This window comes from Arvicola amphibius, chromosome 5 (genome assembly GCF_903992535.2).
Source record: "Arvicola amphibius chromosome 5, mArvAmp1.2, whole genome shotgun sequence".
Lineage (NCBI taxonomy): Eukaryota > Metazoa > Chordata > Mammalia > Rodentia > Cricetidae > Arvicola > Arvicola amphibius.
In genome coordinates, this window is record NC_052051.1 from 81,113,413 (window position 1) to 81,137,607 (window position 24,195).

A 24,195-nucleotide genomic window follows, 5' to 3' on the forward strand; every position below is an offset into this window, starting at 1 on the left:
GCACATACCCACAGCCTGCAACACCACAGCCTGCAGCACATACCCACAGCCTGCAACACCACAGCCTGCAGCACATACCCACAGCCTGCAACACCACAGCCTGCAGCACATACCCACAGCCTGCAACACCACAGCCTGCAGCACATACCCACAGCCTGCAACACCACAGCCTGCAGCACATACCCACAGCCTGCAACACATACCCACGGCCTGCTCTTGCTAGAAAGTATGAGCTCCAGACATTGGTCCACAAAGTAACTTTGACTATGGCATATTTAATCCTTAAAAAATTCAGTGGGAGACTCTGGGTCTGGGAATTTTCCTGTCTCTGCCTCTCCAGCCTGGAATTACGGATGTTTGACAGCACACCCATCTGGGGTGCAAGCTCAGGTCTTTTTGACCAGTGCTTTACCAGATGAGTTATCTTCCCAGCCCCAGCATATTTTGATCTAATTATTGATTAGTGTTAAGAACCAGATTTAACAAGTTGGAAAACTTTGGTTCTGTGTGGCTAATTTTGAATGTGAAAACATTATCTAGCCTTTCTTACTAGGAAATTAGTTGGGATTGGAATCCTAGAAGCCAGTAGCCATCCATATTGGATGATTGCTGTAGTCCATAAAGCTTAGAAGTTTAGTTATTAAAGTGGTTGATGTGGATGGAGAATAAAGAAGAATGCTTCTGTCAGTTTGAGGAGTGTCAGGCACACTTGGAGCTGACTCCCTGTTGTGTTCCATATGGGAAACATGAAGCAGTTTGACTTGAGGCTGATTAAGGAACAAAGAAAAAGTTGGATTTAGCATCATCAGTTTAATGAGAAAGACACTGGAGTGTTCATGTAAATATAGTATACTGTTGCTAACCCAACTGTGAGGGTTCATAAGGCAAATTTTCTAGTATAGGAGATTCATGTTCTACTGATTAGATTTGGCACGGTATAGCTTTTGGCTAGTTGTTTAACTTCAGAGATGTTTCTTCATCTGTAGAATTAGGTACTATCACAAGGTACTATTTATTTATTTTTGAAACTTTTTCTTCATAGGGTTATCTGGGCAGCTTGTAATTGCAACAACTTGTTAAGCTGGCATCTGTAAAGTGTTCGCTGCTGTTTGGCACATGTTAGGTAGTCAGGAAACTCTAGTTTCCCTAAAGGCCTGCTCTAACCAAGAGAGCAGTCCAAATGCAGACCTCACATTATGGAGTAGTGTAAAGTAAATGATACATTGATTGAAGTTTTATTTCTCATTTAAGGGACTGTGAAGCAAGATTAATTGCAGTTTCCTTTGGGAAAAAAGGAATATCAATAGCAATTTTCCTTTGTTTCTTTCTCCTAATACTCCTCATCTCAGTGCTAACAGTTGTTGAGAACTTGACTGTGTCCAGGTACTTTGGTAAGCACATGATATACATTGCACTGTTCAATATTTTCCTAGTCTAGTATGGTGGTTACTCGATAGTTGGGACTCTTAATTATGATTCTGTGAGACATTCATAGACAGTGTTAACTTTACAAATAAAGAAGCAAACAGTAGAAGATGGCAGAGTCAGGGTTTGAACCTGGCCTTGAACCTTTGCTGTTGTGATTTGATTGGAAGAGCTTATTGACTTATTTTACTGAGTTTGTATTTAAGTCTTCTCCATATGGTGTCTTAATAGTTCTGTGACTCAAAGGTGGTGATCATTCAGATCCCTGCACTCTGCAGCCTCCGCTGCTCTCCCCTCTCATTTTGGTTAAAGAAAGCTGGAGCAGTTTGGCTTAATGAAGTCACATGTTTGCATGAGGGTTGATAGCCGTTTAATTCTCACATGGTGTTTGCATTTTTTAAAAGGACATGGCATTAATTGAAATGAATCATTGCTTAGAAATATCTTCACCAAGTAAAGGGACAAAAATCAGGCAACAATCTTGCCTTGAAGTTGGCCAGGGGATTTGCCTCTGTAAGGGGATCCTGCTTTTCAATTCTTACCTTTGTTCTGAACCCATAGATGCACTAGTGCTGGGTACTTAGCTATTTTCTGTTTACTTGTTTGTTTGCTTGCTTTGGTTTTTCAAGACAGGGTTTCTCTGTGTAACAGCCCTGGCTATCCTGGAACTCACTTCTGAGACCATTTAGCTCATAGAGATCTACCTGCCTCTGCTTCCCAAGTGTTGGGAATTAAAGGGCTGCGCTACCTCCACCCAGCTTGATTTTGGTTTTTGTGTTCTTTGTAAGTAGCATGCTATAGCTCTCTACGGTATCTACCAGGCAGAGAGGTAGTAGAAGGTGGGAGAGAATTGCTTGATGGGAAACCTGTAAGAACTGCCTGGGAGACAGGTGACATTATATCGGTATAGTAGTACCGTAGTAAAGTGGGCATCCTCATTCCATAGTGATCTCTGTTGTATGGAAAAAAAAATGATCCCACACTGTAGTTGTGGGAAATGTCCACATGTTTAGGTTTATTCATAAATTTAGTTTTTTCTGAAAAATAATTTTAATTAAGTTATGAGTAGGAGAAGTTCTTACTGCCTGTTCCTATTTTGTATCACTTTCACTATTTCTTTTAAATAAAAGCGCAGGAAGTTACTGGTGTTTTATGAACTTGCACCCTGCATGCTTCTCTTCTTTGTTCTTTGTTAAATATGAGCTGGCATATGTTAGACTACGTTAGCATTTGCTCTGAGGGACTTCAGTGCTTTCTAAATTCAGCTCTGCTAAGCCTGTAGACTGTTTGCTTGAATCAATGGAGACTGCTATTTTTAGAAACAAAAGCGAATTGAAATAGCAATTTTCTTTCCATGCAATAGATCCCCAGGAGGAATACTGATCCAAGCTTTCTGTCACTTTCTGTCTCTCCCACCGCCCCAAGCAGTCAGGAAAGGCAGCTGCCATGGTTTGTGGCAGTATTAATCTTTAATCAGTCGAGTGTTTCTGCATTCAGGTATTATGGGGGAGGGAGGAGTCACAAAAGGAGCTTGCTTAGAATAACTAAGCTCATATGCATGGGCTCTGCAGTCAGACTTTAGTGGGCAGAAGCAGGGAAGAGAAGGGAGAGCTAAAAATAGCATGTTTGCTTCCACTGTTTCTCTAGTCTATTTTTGATGTTTGATTTTGATAAGGTTGATTGGGCTCTTACTAAAAATATCTGTTCCTAGCAAGTTGAGGACAAAAAGAGTAGAATATTTTTAACCTACACAGACTAAAGTACTTTTTGTTGACTGTATAAAATCTGAAAGTAGAATCCTGGTCAGTTGCCAGTATTTTATGTAATCCGTAACAAGTGAAACACTTCTGGATGCCAAGTTGGGATATTCTTTATAACTGTCAGTTCTCATCTTCTCAACCGCTTGAGATATGGGGTCTGGTGTTATATTTGTCTGTACAGACATAAGCCTTTTGAAAATATGGGGTCTGGTGTTATGTTTATCTGTACAGACATAAGCCTTTTGAAGATCTCCTTTCCCCATCTCCTCCTTTCCTTTCTCATTCTCATTCTGCTCGTAGCCATTACTTGTATTTCCCCAACCCACAAGGTAGCTTTCTTGTGTATGCTGTGGAAAGCTGCCTTACTCCATAGCAAAATGGGATTTGAGGATACCCACTGATAACCCAAGAAGCAAATCTTAGGGATGAGGATAGTGAACTTGGACTTCTTAACTAATCTAAAGTGGCTGCTTTCCCCCTTCTAATCCTGTTGGAACTGTGTCACTGCAGACCAACCCCAGTACCTTAGTGCCAAATGAAAACCAGCTCTTTGAAGGAGATCCATAGACTCCTTTAAAATATATATCTAACAAGTTCTATGTATATACAAGTTAAGCATCTCACAGTAACATTTTTTTAAAAATCTCATTTTGGGTTATTGATTCTTGTGTGATGTTGGGAGGAGCTGAGGTGTTATGTTACAAAGGCCACCTTTCTGTTCAGAATCTACTCACTCTCTCATCCATTTTCAACAAAGCCTCAAGAATGTCTCATTAAAATAGTTCTAAAAATAGTTATTTTATGTGTATGAGTGTTTTACCTGCATATATGTATGTACATGCATGATGCCCATGGAGGTCAGAAAAGGGCATTGGGTTCCCTGGAACTGGAATTATAGTTTATAAATCAACCTTGTTGCTGCTGAGACCAAACCAGGTTGTCTGCAAGAGCCACAAGTGCTCTTAACCACTGAACTGTCTTCTGTTACTTTTTTTTTTAATCAGTCACTTCCCTAGCAGATAGACTGTGGAGACCCAGACAGATTCTGTGCTGTGGAAACCTATGTAATTAATGCCATGAGGGGAAGTATAGAGGACTGTGAGATTCTAACAGTCTAGTCGTAAAGGGGGACAAGGAGAGCAGATGTTCAAGTGAAAACCTCCAGGATAGAGAGCAGAATTCTGCTTTGAGTGTGCCTCTGTTTGAGCTGCCAGAACAGCTGCAGAGATTGAGACAGCCAGAAGATTAAGTCCCCATTGTGTTGCTTGCTGGAAAGCCCAAGATCAAGATGCTAACAGACTTGCTTGTATTTGAAAGTGTTCTCCAGTTCAGTGACTTGCTGTACCCCTGGAATGCGGTTTCCCTGAATGACAGGGACAGAGAGCAGGGAGGCTAAGTGAAGGCTGCATGCTTTATGAAGTCTTGATGAATCTCATGCAAAAAGGTAGAGACCTAATGGCATAAATACTTCTTAAAGGCCCCATCTTGGCCTGTTGTCACATTGACCATTGAGTTTTAACACCTCAATTTTAGCAAGGACATATTCAAACCATAACAGAATATATATTGGGAGTAAATAGAATTGTGCTCATAAAGAGAGTGCTGCCTTGGAGGGAGTAGACACATTCTAGCATGTCTGGTAGGAGGTAAGGTCAACTTACCAAGGGCTTGGTCAAAGCTGAAAGTAGGGGGAGTTTATTCACTCACTCATTCATCCACCCACCAGAACTTCACCAATCGTTTCGTTTTGAGCCACTGGCTTAATTCTTTTTTTTTTTTTTTTTTTTTTTTCCTTTTTCGAGACAGGGTTTCTCTGTGGCTTTGGAGCCTGTCCTGGAACTAGCTCTTGTAGACCAGGCTGGTCTCGAACTCACAGAGATCCGCCTGCCTCTGCCTCCCGAGTGCTGGGATTAAAGGCCTGCGCCACCACCGCCCGGCTGGCTTAATTCTTTGTGGAGAAATAGACAGACACTGACCAACAGGTGTTAGGCAGGAGAATGATGTTCAGATTTATAGTTTGGAGTAATCACTTTGGCCCAGGTGTGGAGAATGAACGGCGGCGGAGGATAAGAATAAGGCGAGGCGAATGCTTTCGATGCTTTTGGAATTCCTGGAGAGATGAATGATAGGAGCCCTGGGTGGTGGCAGTGGGAAGAAGTGAATAGATTTGTGGTTTTGGTTTTATATGGTTGACAGGAGGGGACACTGTCACTTCTTTGCAAATGACTGAAATTATAAAGTATAAAGTGTTCCTAAAAGTGATAATTTTTGAAGTATTTATGTATTATTTTGTGTGCATGTATCTCTATGTGCTTGGCTGTATGTATGTGCACGATTTGTGTACAAGAGTTTGTAGAAGTCAGAAGAGGACATCAGATCCCTTTGAACTGGAGTTGCAGATGGTTATGAGCTGCCATGTAGATGCTGAGAATTGAACCCAAGTCTTAACCACTCTCTCCTATGATTTTGTTTGTTTGTTTGTTTGTTTGTTTGAGATGAGAGATTTTCTATATAATTAGGCCGGCCTGGACTCTGTCATGTAGCCTAGGTTGGCTCAGAAATTAAAATCCTTCTGTCTTATCCTCCCACAGTCTGGGTTTATAGGTGCATACCATTATTACATCTGGGGGAAAAAGAAGTTTTTATTGCAAAGAAGTAAGGGAAGTGAGCACAATTGGTAAGGAAGGCAACTAACAAGCCCTCACCCGGGGCATACATGAAAGGTGGTCCCCAGTGTATTTCTGCACATTGCATCTTCTCATTTTACTGCAGCTCTGAGTGCTTAGTTTGTGTGTGTGTGTGTGTGTGTGTGTGTGTGTGTGGTGTGAAGAAATAAAAACAAATCTAGATCTTTGTTTCCTACAGAGAAATCAAGAGATGCTCTTGAGTGTTGTTAAGTCACTCTGTCACTAATCTGTTAGAAACTAATGCCTTTTCAAATAGAAATCAAACAAATGAATAAAAAGCAGATATTAAGTTTTCTATTACATCATTTTTAAGAAAGAATGATTCACCTTAAGAAAATTTTGAGTAATCTTGGGAAGCACTGCCTTCTGGGAAACTGGAGTAGAAAATGGAGCTTACTGGCTCAGTTTTGCTAGCTTTGTATGCCTAACAGTAAAGAGCCTTGTTTTGTGGAAAGGCAATGCCTGCATATGATTGAACGATTTAATGGTAAAAAGAATTTTTAAAAAAGTTCTTTCTCTAATTTTGTAGAAGCTGCAACCAGCAGATTCTTAATTTAAGATGATATTTTGGTTTTATTCCTGAATTAACAATGGAGTTTAACTCTCCTGACAGTAAGAATGGTGAAATGTTCACACTGAGAATCACGGTGTTATTTTATTTAAAAATACTAACCTTGAAACTCATTGCAGAGGGGTTGTAGCTTTAAAGCAGAAAGGACATTTCTCCTCATTCTGCTTCAATTCCTGTCTTTGTTTCTTTTCTACATTCATCGAATTGACTGTGAATTGCTTATCTGTATTCTATATTATTAAAAGTGTAGTATTTGGCATATGTCCTTGAAAACAGAAAGATCTGTCACTTTCTCTGGTGTGAAAATGATAATTTAACCCCCAATTGTCTGGGCATTGTATACAACACTGGTTATTGTAGAGCTGAGGTGTCTAACAGAGGTTCTCCACTGAAGAGATTACTTATATTGTTCTATTATTAAATAAACTCCAGAGTCAGATATTGAGGTAAAAACCTAATAGATCCAGAGTGCAACAAAGGAATGAGCCAGTGATCCTGCTTCTTCACACTTGCAAATCAAAAAGGCCCTCTGATCTTTCTAACTTCTTCCTTTAGTTCTTCCTGTGTCTACCAAAAACTCTATAGTTAATTCTGGCCAACTGAATGTTGACACCACCCTCTGATTTAAGGCTTAACTTTATTGGTAGTGTTGGGAGTGTCAGATTGCCACTGAAATGTCTCACAGCACTCCACTTCCAGGTTCTGTGTCACACACACACACACACACACACACACACACACACACACACACACACACACTTTTTTAATTAAAGGAAAGATAATGCAAAGTAAAACCATTGCTTTCCATTGTGACATAAAGAGCATGTTGAGGAAGTGTAATACTACCCTGGATGGTATACTAGGACCAAAAGAGGACATTCAGTGACAAGTCAGGTCTGCCTAAAAGATGGACCGTAGATGCTGTGTTACTTTGTTGCTGCCATAGTCATGTAGGCTGTTAGCAGGAGACTGGGAATAGGAGAAGAGATAACTGAATAATTTCACTTTTTAAAAACTGTGCATCTAAAACTATCTGAAAAATTTAAAGTATATTTTAAAACATGTTTATTAAGGTGTCTCCACACATTTTTCCCTTGGGAAGATACTGCCAAGTCTACTATTATATTGAGGCAGGAAGCCGTGATCTATAAAATATGTGCTTCAGTACAGGAGAGAGGCAAGATGATTCCAAGGCGGTGTATCCACCTCTGGTGTAACAGGTTAAGAGAAGTAGTCCAGAGTGCAGTGCGAGGCGAGCTGGAGTGCTCTGGGTAGGTCCTTCCTAAAGTCTGGAATGGGGTTGATTGGTAGAAGCTGTTAAAGCAGGGCTATGTATACCTGCAATCTCAGCACCAGGAGGAGAAAGTCCTCCCATGTTGCAAGTGTGAGGCCGGTTGGGGTTACATGAGACCGTGTCTTAAAGAAGCAGCAGCAGCAGCAGCAGCAGCAAAAGTGAGGTTGTTAGGGCATGGAAGAGGATTTAAAAAGACCACAGAAAGGGGGAGGGACAAATTTGTGTTCAGGAAATATAGAAGGTTGATTGGGAAGTGCAGTGTAATTACAGACTAGTATTGGCTCAGTTGTGAATATTTAACCATAATAATGGTGTAACAAAGTCGTTCACTGGCTTTTGTCTTTGGTTGAGGGGCAGCTTGTTGGAGCACCTATATTCTTATAATTTTATTATTTTATAGGTGGGCCATTGGTAGTTGAGGCTAATGAACTGTTCACTCTAGGAAGACTGTGTGATTAGAGGTTGAAGCTTTGAGCTTAGTGGTAATGGCTCAACCTGCTAATTGCTGGTTTCTGGAGGAGAGTTAAGGAGTGGTTCCTTCCAGTGTATTTATGATGAAACCTGAGCTTGAGTGAAAGTCCGGTTGGGAAAACCATGTATGTACTGGGAAGACTATGTCCTTGCTCTGATTGATTTCCCTGGGGTAGGATGGAAACTGCGTGTGAGCCCCTCTCAGACCTTACTTACCCAGCCTGCCCTTCAGTTGGTACTGACTCATATGCTCTGCAGTAAAGTGAATTAGAAGAATGAGTTATATGGATTTTGAATTATCCAACTCGAGAAGATTCTGGAAATCCCCTAAATTATAGTCATTCGATTAAGCTAGCCAGAGACCTCTGAAATTGGAGTGTATCTGAAATGAGGGTAGTCTTGTTGAGGACTGTGCTTTCAGCCTCTGAGAGATAATACCTCTGTCTTACCCCAGTTTTTCTTTTTACACTTCAGGAGCTTTAACCCAGGGCCTCATGTGTTAGCTTAGTGCTAGTGAGCTACACCCCCAGCTTTGTACCAACTTGTGGTCACTAGAGGGATGTATTTGCCGTGTTCCATTAACATAAATGCCAATTATTGACAGAACATTGCAATATAACTTAATTGGGAGGATGGAGAATGAGAAAGATGAGGAAGTTTTCATCAGCTGCAAGTCTAGTACTAAAAATAGTTGGTCAGGAGATGACAGAAAGGGTCTAGAATGTGTATGCAGACAGAAGGAAAAATGTGGCAACTGTTGCTTCCGGGGGTGGAGTAATAGGACCCAGAGAAATGGTGTAAGGTTGTGCTGTTTTAGTTTGAACCGCTCAAAACCGTTCTCAACACTGCTTGTGTTCTTCCATATAAGTAAAATTAGTTTGAAAAAGAAAGGAACCTCCTTGCATGCTGCCATTGGTTCATCTCTGCCAAAGGCCGGTTTATGGTGAACCAGATTTGAATGTTGACGTGTGTGTGTGTGTGTGTGTGTGTGTGTGTGTGTGTGTGTACTGGGAATGCTGTCCAGGATGGCAGTTGTAAGGAAAGTGAGGCAGACAGAGTTGAACTGAGAGAGAAGTGAAATAGCTGTAGGCTTAGCAGTCATAGAGATCTTGGTCCTTCAGATGCTGGAGGCAAGGAGCCCAACTTTCATGCCTGAGTATTTTAGGCATGTAGTCTTTGGATGAGGGCAGTTACTGGAATACAGAAGGTTAAAAATTGACAGCAGGTAAGACGTGACAATTGAATGGATAACTGTTGGAAGGGAGGAGCTGACTGTATTAATCAGCGTTGTTACTAGAACAAAAGACCTGATATGATCAGCTTATAAAGAGGGACGGCAGGCAGATGGAGACGTGGCTCATTGGTTAAGAGCTCTTGCTGTGCGTGCACAGCCCCGGGTTCCCAGCACCCACAGTGGGCAGTTCACAATTTCCCAGTTTTAAGGGATCTGACATTCTCATCAGGTCTCTGCTGGCATCTGCACATGGTGTACATGCGGAGAACCAGGCATAGACACATACACATAAAAAAACAAAATAAATCTTAAAAGAGGAAAGGTTTATTTTAGTTCACAGTTTTGAAGGTTCTTGGCTATGATTGTGTGGTCTGACGACTTTTAGGGCTCTGGAGGGAGAGCAGCACACCCCATAGCAGGACATGTAGTATAGCAAACCTCTCAAGTTGTGGCCCAGTTGCAAACAGAGGAAAAGGAAGTGGCTGCAGTCCCACTGTTGCCAGTAATCAGAAGACTTCCCACGGTGCACTCACAACAAAAACATACAAGAAAATCCAGCAGTACAATTCAGATTGACTGTGGTAAAGTGCTATAGTGCTTACAGCTTTGCAAAGTAGAGAAGGCATCGGAAAGCAGAGAGCGGGCTTTTTGCCTTACTTATTCTGGAACAGTGCAGTTGATAGAGCCCGAAAAAGGCTTTGAAAGGTACCTGGTAAAAGTGAGGGTTGGGATCTTGAAGAGAACAGAAGAGTCTGAAAGAGAAGGAAAGAAGGAGAGTTGAAAAATCTAGAATTTGCTTATCCTAGGCTTGTGACATGTTGGTATGCCAGGAGAGACTGCAGGATGAAATCTGGAACCCTGGTCTCCAGAGACAGGGGGTGAGACTTTCATATGCTGGCCATTTCGTATAGAGAGTTTTAAGCATTCATTGCAGATCCCATGAGTGAATGTTCTTTACAAAGCTATATCAATAAGAAAAGAGGGATTACCCTGCTAATTACCAGGCAGCCTCTTTTAAGAACTGATAATGGAAGAAGTTAAGTATATGTTTTGTGCTTACATCCGAGTTCTATGTTATGGCAACTAATTAGCCGTGGAGATATTTCCGCTGGTAGATGAGGACAAATTATGGAATTAGATGCCACTTTTGCAACCTAATGAAGTAATGAAACACGTGTGAGCACATACACACTCACATACACACAGATAACTAAACCTGAACTTGATCAAGTATTTATTTCCCACTAACTACTGTATCAGGGGAATGCAGTCAGCAAATGACAGACTAAGAAAGCAGAAACCCACATGTAGGATGTCCAACATTAAATTGAGTTGGGGGAGAAAGAAGAGAGAGGAAGAGACAGAGAGACATTGTAGAAATTTGATGGCTAATTTTGCTTTTTTACATATATTTTGACATGGATTAATATGTTTGGGACTAACTTGGAAATCTAGCCTGGGCAGTGGTAGTGCATACCTTTAATACCAGTGCTTGGGAGGCAGACATAGGCAGATTTCTGTGAGTTTGAGGTCAGCCTGGCCTATATAGATAGTTCCAGAAAAACCCTGTCTCGAAAAACCAAAAATGAGGGGGAGGGGGCTTGGGATGAAATCTGAGCTCAGCAAGTAAAAACATTTGGTTGCCCCCTCCCCCAGGCCTGAAAAACTTTAGTTCAAACTTGAGTACCCTTAAAGAAAAGAGAGCTGATTTCTGAAAGTTGTCCTCTGACCTCCACACATGTACTGTGGTACCATGTGCACTCTGTACACAGTTTCTCTCCCTCACACAGACATACAGACACATGCTTCTCCACTCATGCATGCACACACACATGTGTACATACAAAGTTTTTTAAAAAATCAGATAGAAAATCTGAGGTGAGAGGAAACAGTTATAGACAAAGTAAGATTAATATGAAGTTGATCGTTGGTTCCCTTGGCCATAGGTATGTGAAGATTTGTTCCTTTTTTTTTTATTTTTACTTTTTATTCTAAAAAGATTTAAAAACTTCTGGAAAGATGGTGACTGAGCAGGCACTTGATAAATGTACATTCCTTTGAGTGGCACTAGGAAAAGAGTATCTTCCATGTTCTTCACTTAGTGTACACACTCGTGTGTTGTATGTGTCACAGTTCATTTTGCTGCTGTCAGTTATGCGTTGTCTATGCGCCAGTTCACTTGCTCATTCTCCTGTAGATTAATGTTTATGTTTTCCTACCAGACAGCACAAATACCATAAAGCCACCATGAGTGCCAGCCACTCTTCTCTTGAAGGTTTGCTGGCTTAGAAGGCAAACATATCTTTAGTACTGAGCTTGTTGGTGAATAGTTTTTCCAAAAGGACTGTGCCGGTCTGGTACTCCTGGAAAGTGGGAGAGTGTCAGTTCTTTATATTTCACCGGCACTTGATATTTTGGTCTTGGTCTTTTCAGTTTGAGATGTGATGAGCAGTTAATTCTAAATTTGAATACTGGTATTGCTTAGTTATATATTTATTTATTTCACTAGTCATTTGAAGTGTTTAAGTTTTATTATTAATAAAAACTTGGGAGTCAGATATTGGGGTAAAAACCTGATAGATCAAGAAAGTGGCAGAGGAACGACCAACTGATACCCCGTCCCAGATTGAAAAGACAAGTGTATATATTCTTTTGTTTTGTTTCTGTGTTTTTGTTTTGTTTTGTTTTGTTTTGTTTTATAAGACAGGGTTTCTCTGTGTGGACAGTCTTAGCTGTCCTGGAACTAGCTCTTGTAGACCAGGCTAGCCTTGACCTCACAGAGATCCACCTGCCTTTGCCTCAAGTGCTGGGATTAAAGGTGTGCACCACCGCTGCCCCAAGTAAATCTTTCTAAGCCACTTGCTCCCCTTTCCTATGTCTCTCTATTGTATCATATCGTGGGTCCTCCAAATTCTTTATGGTCAGCTTGTCTTTTCTCCCTGACTCAAGGTTAACTTTAACAGTCTTGGAGTGTCACAGTGCAGTCAAATATCCCGCAACAGGAATTGAACCTAGGGCCTTGTGCATGGGAAGCCCTGTGCTTTACCACTAAGCTTCACGCCTAACCCTGGATATTGCTTTTTCCCATCAAATATTGTGCTAGTGTCTTGGGCATGCTGGTGTTTTCTAGCTGGACCACCTCCTTGTTGTAGTTCTTAAGCTAAACCATTCCTCTTCTCTTTTTCAGTTGTTACAGGTGGCACTGATGGAATTGGAAAATCATATGCAGAAGAGGTAGGTGCTTTTCAGAGTCTGTTTTAAAAATAAGGAGAAAAATCTCTTAAATAGTAGTTTTGATGAAAATTTTATTACATTCATTTTGTTTTATTTATTAGACAGGATCTCACTGTGTATTCCTGGCTAGCCTGGAACTCTCTATGTGGACCAGGCTAGCTTCAAACTCACAGAGATCCTCTGCCTCCTGAGTACATATTTTTAAAGACTTTAATTTATTTTTATTTGTGTGTGCATGTGTCTGTGTTTATATCACACAGGAAGGCAGAAGAGGACATTGAATCTTCTGGAGCTAGACTTAAAGGCAGTTGTGAGAAGCCTAATGTGGATGCTGGGAACTGACTTTGGGTCCTCTGCAAGAGCAGTATACTCTTAACTGCTGAGCTAGCTTTCTAGCCCACATTTATTTATTTGTGTGTGTAGGCTTACAGATGCATGCACACCACAGCATATTTGTGGAAGTCAGAGGACAACTTCTGTGGGTAGTCATTTCTTTCCTTCTAACATATGGGTCCTGGAGATCAAACTCAAGTCAGCCGGCTTGTTTGCAAAGGTGTTTTTCCTCACTGGGCCATCTTGCTGGCCTCAGTCCTTGTGCTGGGAGTGGCTCTACTACTGAGGTGTACTTCAGCTCCTTATAAAGTGACACTTGGAAAAATGCAAGGCCATTGTTTGGCAGACAAAATTGAATTTGTCTCCTTATTATTAGATTCAGGGTAAACATACTTAGTAAAAATGGTAATAAAAGTAATATTAATCTTTCTGACCTCATCCTATCAAGAGGCTCAGCACACTGATGTGCTCCATATTGATGGTGTTAAAGCAGACAATTCATTACAGTGTTGTTTATCACAATTCTTCATTATAAATGTAATAGGGAATATATAACATACTTTGGGACTATATACCCTATTTTTTTTATAGTTTAATGTATTTTAATAGCAAACTTAACAGGAACAGCACAGAAGACAGACAACATTAAAAACATGTACTTGCATGTAGGACAACTCAGTTAGAAAAGTATAGTGAATGATGGGATCTACTGTATGATAAAAATGCTACAAACACCATTTAGTTGCCGTCAATAAGAAATTTACTTATTTTAAAAAAATCCAAATGCTGGCATTGTCCAGAAAATTTTAACACGTTTATTTATAATTGTTATAAAGTTGAACTGTTGAAATGTGTTCACTGAAACATTTTGCTTGCATTAATGCTTTACATCTTGCATTTATATTAAAAATTCACACACAAATGAAAATGGAAAAACTGCCAATACCTGATTTCTGTCCCCTATTTTTCCACTCGCAATCATATACTTAGGGACCTTTTGACCCCATGGAAAAAATATCTAACATTCAGAACTACTGATAACAGGAAGAAGAGGAAAAAAACTTTTTTGAGAATGAAATGTTTCCCCTCATAGTGGACTCTTAAGCACGTTCTCCGCGTATGCGGCGTGCTAGCTGGATATCTTTTGGCATAATTGTTACACGTTTGGCATGGATAGCACACAGGTTGGTATCTTCAAAAAGGCCAACCAGATAGGCCTCACTTGCCTCCTGCAAAGCACCAATAGCTGCACTCTGGAAGTGCAGATCTGTTTTGAAGTCCTGAGCAATTTCTCGCACCAGACGCTGGAAGGGGAGTTTGTGGATCAGAAGTTCAGTGGATTTCTGATAGCGTCTGATTTATTTTCTAGCTAATTTTTAGTTCATTGTTTTTCACACCCATTGATTTTGCCTGAATTAGTTTACTGTAAAGCTTAAATAGTGCTTTTCTAATATATCTCTTTCTCTGTAGCCTAACCTAGTCTAGAACTTATTATGTAGCTCAGGCTGACCTCAAGCTCAGGGCATTCCTCCTCCCTCTAGAATTATAGCCATGACCCCCTATGTTCGGTTGGTGTTTTCTATAAATAAGAGCGTTTCCTTGCTTCTCCTCCTTTGTTAATGTGTTTCTCTTTTTTCTTAAAGTATCGCTGTGGACTAATGGATTCTTCAGTGGTTTTATAGCAGATTAATTTAGCGAATTACCAGGCCTTGTTATTTTTTAAAAAAATGATCTTCTGCAGCCTCATTTGCAATATTACTTGTTACTTAATAAAAGCTGACTTTGGATTTATAACTGGGAATTAGTGTACTGAATCACTTCTGTTTCATATTACCCAGAGTGTTGCTCACTTGTAAACTGTCTGATCATTCAGTACGAAGTTTTGTGCCTCCTGGTGTTCTTTACCTTTGTATTTATTTGTCTCTGTGACAGGGTACATCACTGTGAATGTTTGTCACTCTGTGCAACATTACATAGTATTAAGCACATATGCATATAGACGGTTCTCTTCAAGAAATTATTTGTTAATGTATTCATTAGCAGTAGTTAATGTACTTTATCTTGATTGCCCTTTAATCTTAATGTCTGTGTTACTTATTCTGTGACAAATACCTGAGCAAAGAAAGCTTAAGGAAAGCTTTGTTTGGTTTCCAGTTCAAGGTGGAGAAGTCATGACCAGAAGACCCTAGGGTAGCTGGTCTTCTTACACCTCTGTTATCTATTATAGCTTTAGTCAAGAAGCAGCAATACCTGTGCTCAGTGTTTTAGCAGTGGTCCTAGGACCCCAGCCCAAGGGATAGAACTGCCCATGTTTTCTGTGGGTATCTCTCCTTAGTTAAACTTTCCCAGAGTCATTCCCATAGACATACCCCGAAATATGCTTCCATGGGGATTCCAAATGCAGTTGAGAGTGAAGATTAACCATCCAGCCCCAAATACATATTTTAAGATTGATTGTATTTATAGGAACTGATGACATTCTGACTATAGTTTTCTTTGTTGGCCCACTGATATTTGTTTTATGTATCTAGCCTATGACAGCTTTTCAAATCCTAAATTTGAAATTACAGAAGTTGTGGACATCTAATAATGTGAAAAAAAAAAGCCCACACCATGTATTTAGGCCTAAAAAAAAAAAGTACAAATCATCATTCTTCCAAAATGGTTTGAGATTCCAATGCTTGGTTAGAAACCTAGGGTTCTGGGAAATCAGGATTCAGTTTGGATTTCCAGCTCTTGATACATTTTTTTAAGTTTGACTTACCACCTGGTCAGGTTTTTTTTTTTTTTTTTTTTTTTTGGTTTTTCGAGACAGGGTTTTTTTAGAGCCTGTCCTGGAACTAGCTCTTGTAGACCAAGCTGGCCTCGAACTCACAGAGATCTGCCTGCCTCTGCCTCCCGAGTGCTGGGATTAAAGGCGTGCTGATGGAGGAAAGTTATCTGTCTATGTTACTTTCATTGGTTAATTAATTTAAAAAAACTGCCTTGGCCCTTTAAGAGAACAGAAAATTAGGTAGGCGGAGTAGACAGAACAGAATGCTGGGTAGCAGGGTTGGGCAGACAATTCAGGCAGTCACCATAGTGAGTCGCCATGATTCTCCTCTCTGAGAGGGACGCAGGTTAAGATCTCTCCTGATAAGCCACACCTCGTGGTGCTACACGGATTACTAAATATGGGTTAAAGGAAGATGTGAGAATTAACCAATAAGAGGCTGAAACTATGGGCCAGGCAGTGTTTTAAAAGAATACAGTTTCCGTGTAATTATTTCGGGTGTAAAGCTAGCCGGGTGGCGGACGCAGACCCGCCACTTCCTTCTACAGCATGCGCCGCCGCCACCACCACCCGGCCTGGTCAGGTTTTCTTAAAGGGAAATATATCTAATTTCTGTTTTAGAATAAACTTCACAGATGTGATCCTGGTCTCTTTTATTGTTTTCAGTTAGCAAAGCGTGGAATGAAGATTGTCCTAATCAGCAGGTCCCAGGATAAACTGAACCAGGTTTCCAGCGCAATCAGTAAGTTTTCACATCTAAATCCGGACCACCACGGTGGTGTAGCCAGTTGAAGTGGCACACTCCTCTCATGCTATAAATGCTGAATCTGCCTTCCATATTGCTAACAACATGTCTTAAATGTCTAATATGAAATTTTAAAAACTTGAATTCTGTACATAGTATATTGGCTTTGAACTTGGGATCCTTCTACATCAACATCCTGAATGCTAAGATTAAAATTTTTTTAACTTAGAAATTTTTATTATTATTCTGAAAAGTTCATGAATTCATTTTAGAATTATTGTTATTTGACTAAAATGTCTTTTATAAACACATTTAATTAAGAGTTAAATTGTAACTTTTGTCATTTTCTACTAAAATAAATTACTTATCTTAAAAATATCCTGAAATATTTTGAATTTCAGTCTTTCTCAACACCTAAAGCATGTGATTGAGAGCTGCTGGAACAGGAACTAGCTTGTGTGACAGGGACGCTGCTTCGGTCTTTTGTGTTAGTTAGCTACACTTGGTCTGTACCGGAATTCTGACCTGTGAACAGTCTCTCAGCTGACTTTCCTAAACTGTGCAGCTATATAATCAGTGCTGTTCATTTTCTTGGGAAAGCAGTGTGCTGTCTGGAGTCCTCATACTTCTAGATGTGATATGTGATGCTTGTATGTTTATACGTTGGTTCAGTCACATTGCTTACTGCCTAAGAATGAGTTGTGTTTGTCTGTGAACCTAAGAATGAGGTATTATTGTAAAAAGGAGGGTTATTTCTTTAAAGACTGTTGTTGGCTCTGAAAAATAAGTTCTCACAGAAATTCCTTTCCAATTTGCATGACTAAGATTAAGTATAAAATACTTGAAAACTTGTAAGAAGTAAGGAAAAATTTGGTTTCTGGTTGTGTCATGTGTGCTGAGGTTCTTTGTGTCTTAAAAGAAATGAAAGTATAGCCAGGCAGTGGTGGCACATGCCTTTAATCCTAGCATTCAGGAGGCAGAGGTAGGCAGATCTCTCTGTGAGTTCTAGGCCAGCCTGGTTTACAATAGCTGGTTTTAGGACAGCTAGGACTGTTACACAGAGAAACCCTGTTCTGAAAAACAACAACAAAATAAAAACACAAAGAAAAAAACTCTGAAAACGAAGCTAGGGCTTATGGTCAAGGAAGAGTAAAATCCAATCTCGAAATAAGGTCTGGGCCTACAAAGAAGAGTGGTGTATATGTTACATCTGTAGTTAGTTTAAGTTCAGTTGGGTATAGTGCCCGTTGATAATTTGTGATTCCATGGCTTTAGTGTCTTTGAGAAGCCAACTAATAGAACATTCTGTTCATGAGAGAGGATTATTAACACCCATCACTCACTGTCTGTAGGTGGACACTGCTCATTTGTTTCCCAGCCTCCCAGACCCGAAATAATCACACAGAAACTATAATAATTACAACACTGTTTGGCTAATAGCTTAGACATATTTCTAGCTAACTCTTACATCTTAAATTAACCCATTTCTAATCTGTGAATCACCACGAGGCTGTGACCTACCCGTAACATAAGGCTTAGCTGGTGGCTGGAGTCTTTTTACTTCAGAAGTTACATAGTGTATCTTTGACTTTGCCTATATTCTCTCTATATCTCTGTTTTGATTTCCTGCCTGGCTTTACTAAGTAGAAACAGTCTCTTTAGTAACCAGTGGTAATAAAACATATTCATAGCATACAGAGGATAATTCCACATCATCTCCTGTTTTCTGTCTAAATAAAAAGGAATGTGTTAACTTTATTATAGTAAAGTTACATATAATAAAACGGGTATCAAGCAAGTGACAGTTACAATATTTATATCTGCTTTATCTTTTATCATAACTAAGGAAAACTATCATTATAACTATCTATTCTTCAACTCCATCAAAGACCCCAGAAGGACATAATATTACCTAAGTTAACAAGAAGTATATTGTAAGCATCTTCCAAAACTCTAGAATTGACAGAGACATCTTGCTGTCTGGGCAGTCACCAGATGTTCTTCTGTAATGTTGGGGTATTCATCTTCAGCCTACAGGCCCATAGTTTCTGGCAGACTAATTAATATATTTTCTATGTGATTATTTCGGTGGCTGGGAAACGAATGAGCAGTCTCTGCCTACAAAATGGCGCCCAATGTGGGGCGACTACATCCACATAAACCTGAGCACTTGTGAAGGAATTTATAGACACAAAATCCTAGTTCTTTTGGTAAGTGAATCACATAAAGAAAATTGGCTCATTCTGATTTTATTAGTCTAACATAAAAATTCTTTTTCACACATATTTCTCTTTTTCTCAATACAAAGTACCAAATTTTAATGTTGTGTGTAAATTATTAGCATATGTCTCATACTTTTTGTGTTTCCCCAAGGAATGCTGCAACTTAGTCTTTGTTGTTCATGGAAGTGAGGAAGGGTAGTTGAATCATGAGAAGAATTCTCTTGCCATTACTGTGTTATGATAGCACCTTCAAACAGAGAAGCCCAATCGCAGAGGCCTGATTAGGCTATTCATGTTGGCACTGGTCCCAGATAGCTTTGGCTTTGAGTCTCGGCTTCAGCTGAGATTCCCCACTCTAAGAACCTAGCTTTCACTCCTATTCAATCCATTTATTTTCACACATGAAACTCATTCATCTTATATTGTAATTTTGTAACTGGCATATTTAAGTTGCTTGTTTACCAAGTGAACACTTTGGCAATAAGACTCAAACATCTTTCAACATAGAAACTCATGGAAAATTGTGACTTGAAAGTTCAGTGGGTTACCTTGTCATTTCCTCCTGAAAGGGTTACAGTGCCCCAGGAAGGAGCTGTAGTATGCCACAGGAAGTGTGCACCTCATTTCTACCCAACTAAGGCACTTTCCAGTAGTTCTGTCTTCCCTGCTCCATGTGGCATTGTGGGTGTTTCCCACTGAGAAGGAGCTCTGCCCTATGTTCAAAGGATGCATCTGAACCAGTGTACACATCCTTCGTGGTGTTCTCAGGAACCAACCCAGTACTCCTGTTGCGGATTCTCTGTCAGTCATTCAAGTTAATTTCACAAGGCACGTACTCTCAGTCCAGTGAGCTAAATTCACCCCTCCTATTCCACTGTCACTGAAAGGAGGAGACTTGCCACCCAAAGAGAAGGAGGCTGTGCTTGCTTCTTCTAGCTGTCTGTCCCTTCATCATACAGACTTGATGTTTACACCTTGAGAAGCAGGTCTCTGTAGATGTGAAGGTATTTTTACAGCAATTAGAATTATGTTATTGAACAGGACTGCAGGTATCTCCGGGAAAGGTTAAGTGCCAGGTCTTTTAAAAGAGACCTGTCCCAGAAAAATGCCCATATAACATACTTACTATCATTGTGAGCTAGGATTATTTATTTGTTAACTGGTTTTGCCAGTTTTGATTTCTCAAAGAAAAAAGCCCTAGCTAATTTTTGAAGCTGAACTGGATTTTATTTACAATGAGGCACAACACAGAGTCCAGTGTGACAGAGCAGCCTGAATGCATAGTTGTCAGGGCTGATGGCACTTAAGCTCAGATGATGCTGTGCTAGTCAGGTCTTCAGTCAGCTTCGATGACACACAAGCAAAGGTGATTTTGTTTTTGTTTTTGTAATTTTCTGCTACTTAAAGCTTTAGGATGGCTCTGATTCCAAGGCTTCATCTCTCTAATGCAACCCGCTTACAAATAAAAATTTTTCTGGTTTCCAGTCAACAGAGGAATAAGATTAAGGCAAAATGTCCCTTTCATTTTCAGTCCTTATTTGTGTTTAAATCAGTACAACTAAGATGTAGATTTGGCAAAATATGTTCACTTTACAATTTTTAAAAACCATTTACTACTTAATATGTGTGTATGTGTGTACAGGGGTGTGTGGTAAGTGTATGGAGTCAGTCCTCACCCATCGCTGTGCAGGCTTCTGTCAGCAGACCTTCTTGATGACTCCAAATTATAACTATTGAGAAAAAATATTTCTCTTGTATGAATTAGTTGTGGGAGTTGGTGCTCTCCTACTGTGTGCATTCTGGAGACCAAACTTGGGTCATCAGTATTGACAGCAGAAGGCTGGACTCATTCTGGACTGTTGTCTAGAGTGCACACAGCATGGTCAACTGGGTAGTTGGATTTCTTATATAGTTAAGTATTTTACCTGAGAGTGCATGCTCCAGAAGGACCAGGCAGCCACACCTGTCATTTTAGGACCTAATCTTGAGATGCATATGGTTACCATAGTCTGTTCCTCAAAGCAGTCATGAGACCAGGCTTTTCCTCTCTACCCTTCTCCCTAGCGCAGGGAACGGGAGTGGGGGAGGGTGAGTTAACTCCAGGATCTCATTCACAAGTAGAAGACACCCTACCACTGAGCTTCACTGCATTCTTTTTTATTAAAAGATCTTACTTATTTTCATGTTTTCATCCGTGCTATGTGTTGAGTGTACACTGCTGCACCCTGCCAGCCATACTACCACACTCTATGCTTCTTGCCCTCTCCCCATTGAACTCCACTTCATGCTAAGTAACTTCTATGTAGCAAGGAATACTATCAGAAAGTACCATCCGTGATTGAAATTACAGTCTGCTATAAGCTATGCTATAATTTCCAAAGAATATTTGTGCTGAATTGGAAGGATTGGGAGGAACACAACACTCAAGTATTCAGTTTAGTTTGCCCAAATATTACTAGTTACCATATGAATTGAAAAATTAAGCAAGAACTAAATAAAAATTGTCCATTAGGTTCATTTGGTTTTGCAAAGTGTCTGTCTTTGGAATATAGAATATTTTGAATATTTATTGATGCAGTTTCTTGGTATTGTGTATCTAGTGGTCTGTTCTTGGTGCCAGTGTTATGTTACATTGGGTGGAAAAGCTGATCTATGATTTCATTCTGTGCATCATCAAGCATGGCCAAGAGTACTGATTCATCTTTTACTAATACTATTCTTATATATACGTGTGTGTGTGTGTGTGTGTGTGTGTGTGTATATGTGTGTGTGTATGTGTGTGTGTGTGTGTGTGTGTGTGTGCGCGCGCGCACATGCATGCGTATTTGTGTGGGGGACTGCGTAGAAGAGATTGGATTCCCCTGGAGCTGGAGTTTACAGGTAATTGTGAGCAGCCTAACCTGGATGCTAAGAATCAAACTGTGGTCTTTGGAAATAACAGTAAGTGCTTTATCCACTGGGCCATTTCTCATGTTTCTTCCTTGGGACTCAGGTTTTTGACCTCTGGCGTGTGGTTAGGGATATTAGATAACCTTAGGAAAAGTAGGAACCACTTAACTTTTAAATATTATTATTGTAATTAACACTGTCATGGTGATGGAGGATGTAGTGTATATGTGGTCTCCTGCTCAGTGCTGCTGCCTGTGTCTGCCTAGGAAGGACCATATTTTTTTTTTTTTTTGGTGAAAAATGTATTCTAACAAATAATTTTATTCTTAATTTGGGTCCAAATTTATAAAGAGATTTTTAAAAACATAAAGAGTTGCTAGGAAATTAGTTATATCAAAGTATAAGCCTAAGTCATAGGTGGCCAAGAATAGAGGTGGCTGTGCTCTTAGTTTAGAGTGACAGAGGTCAAAGAAAGTGCCATTGCAAGAAACAAACTTCTCAAAATATGTTCAGCAGCAAACGGCAGCTGTCAACACAGTAGCTCAAAAAAGGTAACAGACTGTTTTGGAAGGGAGTGTTCTGAGGAAATCGGGAGCCTTGACTTGCCAGGGTGGAGAATGACACGACAGGACATCTTTTCATATTCTCAAAGATCAATTTCCCATCAATAACTGGTTCCAGTCTGTTTAATTCATGAGCATTTTTTATTTCAGTGTCTTATATTCCAATTTTACATAAATTTAGACAAGTTAGCATTTCCAATTTTGCCTTAAAATATGTTAACTTTGCATAGTGTTGCTGTAAGTTGGTACACATGGCAGTCACGTTGAGTTTGCCATCCTAATTGGAGTTTTCTTTATGAACTTTTATCTTTAGAATTTGTCCACATACCCAAAGATGCTTCGTTATTTAACCAACCTTGATTTGTGGCTGTATTTTATAGTTAAGAACCATAGAGATTATATTTACATTGACATTACAGAGCAGTAGAATCATCATTGGCACCACCTTTGTCAAACAGATGGCATTTGATTTCTCCACAGGTTGTGCAAAGTTACTGAGTTTAAATGGTTTGTGGCACTAAAGTTTAGAGTTAACTAATAGAGTGATTGTTTATCCCTGTAATCATAGCATTTGAGAGGCAGAGGCGAGTACAAGGGATGTGAGGCCAGCCTGGGCTACACAACGGGTTTAAGGTAGTCAGACGCACCCGTTTCTATAAGGATTGACCTTTCTGAAACTGTGAGCCCATTTCAAGCATTAGAATAGTTGCCATTGTCTGATAATTCTCATTCATTTTTTTATTAGCTTTAAGAAAGTACATTAACTCATTTCTATAAACTATTCAGATTCTCTTTTACATGTAAAGGAGCCAATAATCTGAATTGAAATCTGCTGGGTTAAAATCTATTAATTCATTCTTTGCTTTCTATTAATCATGTTCTTTACAATTTTTAATAAAACATTATTTTATTTTTATTTCTTCTTAAGTGGTCATTTGTATCCTTAGATATATAAACTATTTGTAATGACTTGATGTTTGTGTATTGGATCCTCAGTTCAGAAGGGATAGCTAGGCTGAGTTTCACCTCTCTTCACCACCTGAGAGACTCTCTCCAGGCTGTAGTGATGACAGTCAAGGGGCTCAACCATTTGTTTCATTTCTTTAAGGGAGCACTGTTATCAAATGGGAAAAATATTGCTTCATATATTTTTCCAGTTTGAAGCAAAAGAGTAATTTTGTCTTGTGCTGTGGAAGGCAACAGGTATATGGGCCTTCTCCGCCACCCTTTTTTTAAACCATTCATTACTGATAAATGTTTTTCCCCCCCACAGGGCTATAAATGTTTTGGTTTACATCAGATTCTAAAGAGAGAAGGTCCAAGTCCTGCATTTTTTGCAGCAAACTTGACATCATTCAGAAAGATGTGGGCACTTCTCAGATGTTGTGTTGCAGGCTGTGGTGCTCTTGTGGAACTCACTGACTTCTTAAATGTGCAAAGAAAGATGCTTTGATATTTACTTACGTTCTAATTTTGCCACATATATTCTAGTTGTATAAGCTAGTGTGAGACCCTTTTGTAAATCTGCCCAAGTAGTCAACTTCATCAAGCATAGCTCATTTCAGCTCTGCTAGTGCTTGTTACCAGTCGTTTACTGATAGGAGAGAACAACATCTGTAATATGGGTGGGTTTTGTTAGAAACGTGCAGACCTACCAATTAGTCGGCCCAGCCAAATTAGGATGTGCTGGTTTGCATCTTCAATTAAGTCAGCTGCTTGAATGTTGCTCTTCTGCAGCTGGCATGAGGCATGTGGGAGTGCCCTGTATCATGGCCAGACACTGGCTGCACCTCTTAATTAAAATGTTTGCCTATGTTTCTGTAAAACAGCGAGTGGTCTTTGCAATTGGATTATTGGTGGTTCCATGACTTTTGTATAAAAAGGCCCTCTTTTTTCGGGATTGGAAATGTGGGACCAAGATACTCTGAAGTTAGTCTAAACTAAGTGGATGGTTGATGTTTCTCTGCTTGCCTGTAGGCTTGAGCCCTCAGTGA

The 24,195-nt window shown here is 39.8% G+C and overlaps 1 protein-coding gene across 1 annotated transcript in view; it reads left to right on the forward strand.

Annotated features, from left to right (window-relative positions):
* The window catches only part of Hsd17b12 (hydroxysteroid 17-beta dehydrogenase 12), a 160,148-nt gene that overhangs the window by 44,240 nt on the left and 91,713 nt on the right, over positions 1-24,195 (forward strand). Inside the window, exons 2-3 of the mRNA XM_038329296.2 lie at positions 12,630-12,676; positions 16,449-16,524. Of these exons, the coding sequence (XP_038185224.1) occupies positions 12,630-12,676; positions 16,449-16,524 (123 nt within the window). The remainder of the gene's footprint in view (positions 1-12,629; positions 12,677-16,448; positions 16,525-24,195) is intronic.